The sequence below is a fragment of the Aulonocara stuartgranti genome, assembly GCF_965226115.1.
Source record: "Aulonocara stuartgranti genome assembly, chromosome: 19".
Lineage (NCBI taxonomy): Eukaryota > Metazoa > Chordata > Actinopteri > Cichliformes > Cichlidae > Aulonocara > Aulonocara stuartgranti.
Window position 1 is genome coordinate 7603024 of NC_138955.1, and position 8315 is coordinate 7611338.

An 8315-nucleotide genomic window follows, 5' to 3' on the forward strand; every position below is an offset into this window, starting at 1 on the left:
CTAGGATCTACTTAACGGAATGACTGGAGCTTACAAGACTAGAGATTACCAGCTTACAGTGTCAAAAACATCTGCTGGGCCTTTTAACAGGAGCTGTCCTGGATTATATGGAGGTGAGGGCATCCATCATACCCTACTAACACCCTGAATGATTTATTTATTTTATGACCTGAGTAGTGAGGTTTTAAGAGACCTGTTCTGACAAACACTTGCATTTCAAATGAACTGACATGGAAAGGGAGCATTAGAGAATGGCATAGCTTTCAACCAGCGGACTGGCCATTAATCTTGGCCTTTGCTGTCCCTCTCTCCTTTCTGTCCTCCTCCTCTTCCCCTCACCGGGGTCCTCCAGTGTAATTTCTTAATTGCAGTGTTCTAAGGTGGAGGAATGCAGAGAGTGAGCATGCCTAGTGACCTTGCAGCGACCTCTCCCCTCCTATTACAGCTTCTAATCCCCCAGGGGTTCACATTACAAAGCAGGCCAGCCCAGACCCAATCCCAGACCCAGGCCCCCTGGCTCCAGCGGGACCTCCTGCTCACTCGTTTCTCCCCAAGGTCCAGGCCTCTGGACCAGCCTTGTTCCCATACTCCAGTCCCAGGCACCAGGAACAACACCCCCACATTTGACTTTTTTTTTTCTTGCTGATTACAACAAACAGCAATGCGAAAAGCCAAACAGTGGCACTGCTGAGCCAGCCCCGTGTCCTGGGTCGTGTCACAGTATGAGAGATGCAGCATGCTGAGGTCTCTACACATATGAAGTGGAGTCCACCTTAAGAGATATCAGCATAAGCCACCGCCTTTCCGTTTGCTCTCTCTTTCCCCTTTTTTTTGTCTTTGTTTTGCCGCTGTTTGATGAACAACTGGTACTTTTTTTTTTTTGCTTGAAATGCTCTTATTCAGAGGCGGAAACAAGCCTTTAATGTTCTCTATATTGGTGATGCAACTAACCGAGACCTAAATTATTTAACGATGTCTTTAAGAGATTCTAAATCAAATATGTGCACAAAGGCACATCCCCACGAGAAAATGCCTGTTCAGTTAGTCACTAAATTCAGCTGGGGAATTGACTCTTCCACTTGTAAAAGTATTAGCACTTCTCCACATCAATACGCCTGCTTGGTTTTCCTCACATCCTCCAGGACTACAGTGTCTGTGGATGACTGAGGATCATTTTCCGACCTGAGACCTGACCACAACGCTATTGGGCATTGTAAACCACTCACCATCGCCTAAAATAGTCTGCTGCAATAATGTCTCTCTTTACTTGTAGGAGCTAAAAGCGCTGCAGTCACAGGCGCAGTGTCATAAAATCTGTTAAGCTCTTTGTTGGAGACGTTGAGTTTAAATTGAATTAAGGTCTGTTAATGGAGAGGGAGCGTGTCAAAGCTGCGGCGAGAAAACAGTTTTAGTGACTGTGTAAATACGTTCTCGTCTTTCTGCCTTTCTTCTCAGGTCTGTCAGGCATGCCAGGGGAGTACGTACCTCAGAGTGGTCCTATGGGCATGAGCATGACCCCACCCACTTACACCAACCATCATCAGCTGACCTCTCACCCTTCCCAGCTCCGACACGGGCCCCCTTTCCATGCATACCTACCCGATCATCCCCGCGTCCACCACACTCATCACGCCATGCTGATGCACGGAGGACCCTCGTCGCACCCAGGAATGACCATGTCTGCACAGAGACCCCCTTTGCTTTCTCCCGTTGACCCCAGTACTGGAGGACAAGGCCTGGACATCCATGCCCAATAGCATAAGGGAACTTTGCTACGACATCACGACAACAGCAGCTACTACAAGAAACCAATAAGAATAAAAAACAAACAAACAGCAACCAACAATAAATCCTATTTTGAGACTATTTTTAAGAATAAGAAGCAAACCCTTTTGACCAGAATTTGACACGAACGAAACAGAATTCCAGATGAGCTGTGATAATTCTTTTCTTTTTTTTTCTAACTTGTCAATTTTGTTACTTTCATCCAAACGGAGGACCAAGCTGACAAGAACACTTTGTAAAGTCTTGGGCTTTTGGTAAAGATCAACAGAGGATGTTTTGACATACGCGTGCAAAGAACGGACAGACGCACCCGCTCGAAAAAAAGCAAAACACACACACTTTTCTCACACTCACGCACCGTCATAAACACGTTCAGTACACATTCATGTGATGCTCTCAAACGCTTCTATAAGATCACTCTGGAAGATTTAAAAAAGAGAAGAAAAAAAAAAAAGAAACAACAGAAAGACTCCAAGAGTTATAACTACTGTAGTATAAAAGTATAGATAAATAAGTTAAAACTTGTGCATTTTTTTTGTTGATCACATGGTTTCTGTTTCCTGAGCTAGTTTTAGAATTAAAGGTTAACCTTTTCTCTCTCACACTGTGTGTGCTCCTTCCTGGAGGAGAAACTGTCTCGCAGCACAGCACTATTAAAGAAAAAAAAATAAGAAGATGGAACATCTCAAAAAGGCTTCAAACCACAGAGGGCAATCAGGTCCTGTCCCCCATAAGAACAGGGCATGATGGGAAAAGGCTGCTAAATGACACCGGATCTCTCCAGAAGATTCAGTTTGAACATTTGTCATGCCCCTCTCTCTCTTTTTCTTGTTTTTGGTTCATGAATGAATGTTGCCCTGTAGGTTTTAAAGAAAAAAAGAGTTCGTTGTTTGAATTGCCCAAGCACTGGATTGTGTTGGTTTTATACATTTTTATTTTAATATTATTTTATTTTTTTTGTACCCTGGACTCTCATTGATGAAGAGCATTTTGAAGGAAGCTTAATAGTGGAAAAGCAACATCCTGCAGCGCTTCTTTATCTGTGGATCAACATTCTTGCCATAAGGACAATGCTGACACAAATGTTGATTCTGTGGCACTGGAGAAGCATTTGATGGTTGATGCACCAAAAAACCTGAAACACACACACACACACACACACACACACACACACATACACACACACAAAAAAAAGAAAAGAAAAGAAAAAAAACTTAAATTATGAACTCAATGCTTTTGGGAGAAAAAAGCTGAGAGAATATTGTAACAAACTTCGTACAGAGTTCAGTCTATTAATTGTTTCATGTTAGATATTCTATGTGTTTACCTCAATTGAAAAAGAATGTTTTTGCTAGTTTCAGATCTGCTGTGGCATTGATATTGTATGTCCATGAATTCCTTCCTTTTTCAGCACGTGTTCCTCACTAGATGATAAGATGCCGTCTCCCTTAAGCTTTGTCAAAAATACATTAAATACTTGTATGAGGACTGTGACGTAATGTTTAAAAGGTGTTCAGTCACAAATGCTGTAATAAATATTTCATTTTTGATTTTTGTTAGCTTTTTGTGTGATTAACTGTGTTGCATACAAGTCTTAATTCACGTACCCATTTTAACAGAACACAATTAATTGGTTTATTATTATTATAACTCAGAAACCCTTTTTTGTATATATATTGTTGCCTGTTGAATTTATTTTTGCAAATGGTCATAAAAATACACCATTTCAAACTTTCTTCCAGCACTCTGTTTGCAATAGCTTGTTTTAACCAGACTGCCCGTTTGAGTGCCCTCTTAAACTGACAATAACAAATTGTGGTTGAAATACATCTTCCCATGGACATTTATTTAGGCACACAAATATGCCCTCCGCGTAATAAATTACTGACAAATGCAAATAAAGTGTGCAAATTGCAGAGCAAATTCAACACCAGCCCATCTCAGACTTAGAAGGCTATTAGCAGTTAAGTGGAGGTGCATTTAAAAGAAAGAAAGAAAAAAGGCTGACAGTGGCCTGGACTTATTGATAAGCATAAACAAAACGTTTTAAAGGGCATGTATTTTTATTTTATGTATTTATTTATTTTTCTAAAGATATCCAACATGAGGAAAGTGACTATGAACTGAGTGGAAGTGAATTAGTTTAAATATTTAAAAAAAAACAGTAAAAATAGAAATAATAAAAAAGCCAGGGTTTTCCCTGTACCCTCCAAAAAAAAAAAAAAAAAAGTCCACATAGATTCACCTTTTAAAGTCTTCCTACTTATTCTAACAACAGAGCAATGATTTGTTCCCACAATAATTGCCTCTTCGGTCAGAACCATGGCGGCCCTCTGTATGTGCTTTGTGCTAATTTCTGCCGTTTTGCAGCGCCGCCTGTCGGTCTAATCGGGCAATGTCGTCCAGGAGTACAGAGATGGGCTTTGAGGGCTATCTCTTCTCTCTTGTCTCTATCCCTGCGCCGGTGTTCGCCCGCGGCCACCCAAGTCATAGCCTTAAACCAGAAATGACAACATAACTTTGGCTGAAACATTTTCTGTCCTTTACTTTCTTGCACTGGATTCAGGGCTATAAGTATGTTTCAACTCCTACATTTTTTTTCTCTTAATTATCATTGCAAACTATTTTTTAATCTTGTTATTATGTGTGAAGCAACAAATATAGTGTATGGAAAATTATAGGTATTATTATTATTATTATTATTGAATTTTACTGTTTATTTTGCACACTAACCAAACTGGCTTAGGATTCTCTTTTTTCTTTTTAAATTTTTAATTCTTTATTTCTTTTTGTGTTGTCGTTGTTATAGAGATTTTTCTTTTTTCTTTTTTTTAAGATTTTCGATTTATTTTTTGTGGGTTTAAATATTAACCGAGCCTTTTTTTGCGTTTTATTTTTATTCAGATATTATAATTTATCGTAAAAAAAATGATGGGTCTTTTTTTATACATTATTGCTTAAATTTGTTTGTTTGTGACGCATTTGCAGGCCTAAACAGGTTTTTAACTGTTGACTTTAGTTTTTTATTATGTATTTTCTCCGGTTTTGCACATCGCATATTTCCACTCTCTGCATGGAAAGTCCTTTTTTTTTTTTATTTAAATCCAGCATTGACAGATTATTATTGTTTAGCTATTTATCGTTCATATATTTTGGCCTGCACGACAATCCAAAAGCAATATTTCCTTTTAGGTATTTCCCCCCTCTTTTAATTGGTTTAAACGATTCCCAGGTTGTCGGTGAAAAATTGTTTTAATTGCAGACACCATACCTGAAGAGATAATCGTTATTTAACAATATTTTTTTTCCAATTCGGAATGCTGGGCCTTAACCAGGCAGAAGAAAAAAAATTATTAGTTTTACACCAAAGTCTAGTTTGGTGTATCTTCTTTTGTCGACTATTTAAAACCTAAAAGCCCTTTTTGTTTTTTTTAGTGGTCTATTATTCTGTGGATAAAACGGAAGGAAGAAACCCTTCGTTTTGTGCGGAGATTATCAGATGAAAAAGAGAGAAAACGTGAGGATTACTGTGGATGGAGAGGATTTTAATATTAATAGTTTTTTTTCTTTCCCCCCCCCCCCCCCCTCGTCCCGACCCCTCCTCCCCCCCCCCCCTCGTCCTCCTCCTCCTCCTCCCTCCCCTCTTCCCCGATGAGACAGAAGGTAGATTGCCTCTGCTGCTTTCCTTTTGCCGATTCGGTGTGACAGGGATGATGGATGATCCAGCCGAGCTAAACAACTCCACCCCTTCATCTCCTCCCTGTCAAAGCCAGTCCGGGCCGCTGCTGCAGGAATAAAATAAGGAATATATTCCCTCTGCACTGCTGCACAATGCAGCCCGTTCCTCTGGAAGACACTCTCCTCCCGTGCAACAATATTAAAAGTCCACACACCCAGTTCACCCGCTAGAAACACTGAGTGCGTTACAGAGGCAACATGTTAATAATACTCATGTTATTGGATATGTTTGCGTGTGCGTGTGTGTGTGTGTGTTTGTATATGTGTGCGTGCGCGCTTCCTGCAGAGCATCTGGTAAAGTGGGGTTTATGATCTAAGAGAGACGACTGCAAATATATATTTTTAGATACACAAGTGGATCTGCTGGCAGCGACGGGGGGGGAGCGCGTTAGAAAAGTTTTGCTTCTTCTTTGTTGTTCTTTCAAATTGCTGATTTGGATAGTGGTCGTAAAAATGAACGCTTACGCAGGGACTGAGTGTCCTTCGCTGTGCAGCTGGCTCTCCCCAAAATGGCTTGCTCTGGGGGACAGGGACAGTTTTTTTTTTTTGTTTTTTTAAGTTTCAGTTTTCTGTGTGTGTAGGCCCATGAGTGTGTGTACGCATGTGTGTGTCTGTGTGTTGCCCTCCTTTTTTTCCTTTTTTTTTTTTTTTTTTTTTAACATTTCAGCAGTTTTCTCTCCTCTTGCCATAAGGTGTTTCTATGACTACGTTATGTAGGCCTGTGCGAGGCGGGTCAGAGGCGGGGGTCCCTGGGAGAAAAGGACCGCATTTGGCTGATCATTTATCAATGTCAACCGCATAATGATTCTCCCTGCAGTCCCCCTATTGATGAGGATAATTACATTAGCTCAGAGTGACTGATCAATAAAGCCCAGGGAAAATGGTTTATTATAGCACCACCGAAAAGGCTTTCTGGACAACCCAGTCTCACGGCAGTGCCCCCCCCCCCCCCCCCCCCCTTTTTTTTTTAAAGAAGACTTGGTTGTTTTTTGCAATCCAAACTCAGCAAAGGCAACTGTGTGAGTCCAAACTTCATCTATCCGTCGAGTTCACATTGTGTTTTTAACTTCTAATGCTTATTTCCCCCTTTTTCTCAGTACTGAGATGTGATATACTTTCACATTTTATTTTCCTATACGTGAAGCATTTCCTTTTGGCATAAAATAAATAAATAAAAAAATACACGAATTTGCACACCAGGAAATAGCTCACCATGTAGAAACCACTCAATTTTCAAGCCAACTAGCAGGGGAATGGCGCATAAAGACGCATGCATTCATATCTTACGCGATTAATCAAAAGTCAGGCTGCGTTAAGAACCAAATGCTCCCATCTACCTGAACTGAGCTGTGATTTCACATACACCTCCCTTTTCGTGTAATGCATTTTGTCTGGGTGTTGGATAAGCAAAACACGCGCTCAAATGGCAGCAACACCTGATATGGCGTAAAAGTCAAGCCGGCCTTGAGGAGAAAGTCTTCAAATGAAAAGCAAACAAAAGAGAAAAAAATTAGCACAGGGAACCAAACAGAAATAACCAACAAAGACAACCAGTAAATGCATTTCTGACCTCTTTCCCCGTCCCCATCTCTCCGCCCCACCACTCTTTCTCTCTCCTTCTCTCTCTCCTCGTGTGTGTATATGTGTGTGTTCTTTAATTGTCAACAACTTATCCCCTGCAGGAATGTTGCAAACTCTTTCGCCTTAATTCTCCGTGGTGCTCTGCGCCAGCTCCCATTTACCGCTGATGAACGTGTCTGCAGGAGACAGCTCCATTATCTATTTATCATTTATGATACTATTTCCTCAGACAATAGGAGAAGAAACGCGCCCGCAGATAGTCCCACTGATGACTCCTCACTGGCCTTCTGCGATATTTACTCGACGGCATTTTTGATCAATAGAAAATTTGGATTTTTGTCTTAAATAAAAATAAATAAATAATAAATAAAAATCTCTGGAATATTGAAATTAAACATAGCATTTTATATAAATATATTTTTTGCTGCAAAAAAAATGCAAATAAAAAAAGAGCATCATGGCTTATATTTTTATGAGGACCACCTTAAAAAAATCTTCAAGTGTCCGGGTGATATTCACGATTGTTTGCTTGCCCGCTACAGGAATAAGAGGCGATTTTTTTCACACTTCAATGATACTTGTCTTCTTAAAAAAGAGTGACTGCCACTCCCCTCAACACACATACACAACCCCTCTCCAATGCACACTCACCCTGCAAAAAGGAAATCTTAATGATGCGAATGTTATAAATAGTCAAATAACATAGCTATGGGGGGTTGGAATTAGCAGAAACTGAAAATTGCAATGGCCAGTGCTGAGGCTGCTGGAGAGGCAGAAAAGACGGCATGTTAGTGCAGAATAAATAAGGCGCAATATAAAGGGAAATAGCCGAAGTTTAGTCAAGCCTTGAGGTACTCAAACCTTCATTTCAATCAGTTAAGATTTAATTAGGCAAGCCGCTGGCCTCCTTTTCCCCTCCTCCTCCTCATTATATTCCCTTTTCCAGCACCGTGTTACAATGGCCCCAAGGTTGTCAACGTTTGACCGGTTTTTCAGTGAAATAATCACGGTTTATGGCTTGAGAGCCCATAAGATTGGGGTATAAATATGGCATTATTCCATTATGAAACGAAAGTCCTAACACTGAGTGGCGCAAATATCGATTCTCTTAATTTATGGGTTGTTTTCGTAAGTAGATTTTTTTTATTCCTAATTTCCTTCGGTTATTTTGAGAGCTTAAAAAAATGGTTAGAAATATCTTGCGGGAGGCC

At 40.3% G+C, this 8315-nt stretch overlaps 1 protein-coding gene across 6 annotated transcripts in view; it reads left to right on the top strand.

The window, feature by feature from the left end:
- The window catches only part of meis2a (Meis homeobox 2a), a 185715-nt gene extending 182755 nt beyond the window's left edge, over window positions 1-2960 (top strand). For 4 of the 6 annotated variants that reach the window (XM_082516454.1, XM_082516455.1, XM_082516457.1 and 1 more), the window contains one exon: window positions 1456-2960. In XM_082516454.1, coding sequence (XP_082372580.1) covers window positions 1456-1757 — 302 coding nt within the window. In that variant the 3' untranslated portion in view covers window positions 1758-2960. The remainder of the gene's footprint in view (window positions 1-1455) is intronic. The other 2 variants (XM_082516458.1, XM_082516459.1) reach the window with 1 other exon arrangement.
- The last annotated feature ends 5355 nt before the right edge of the window (window positions 2961-8315 follow it).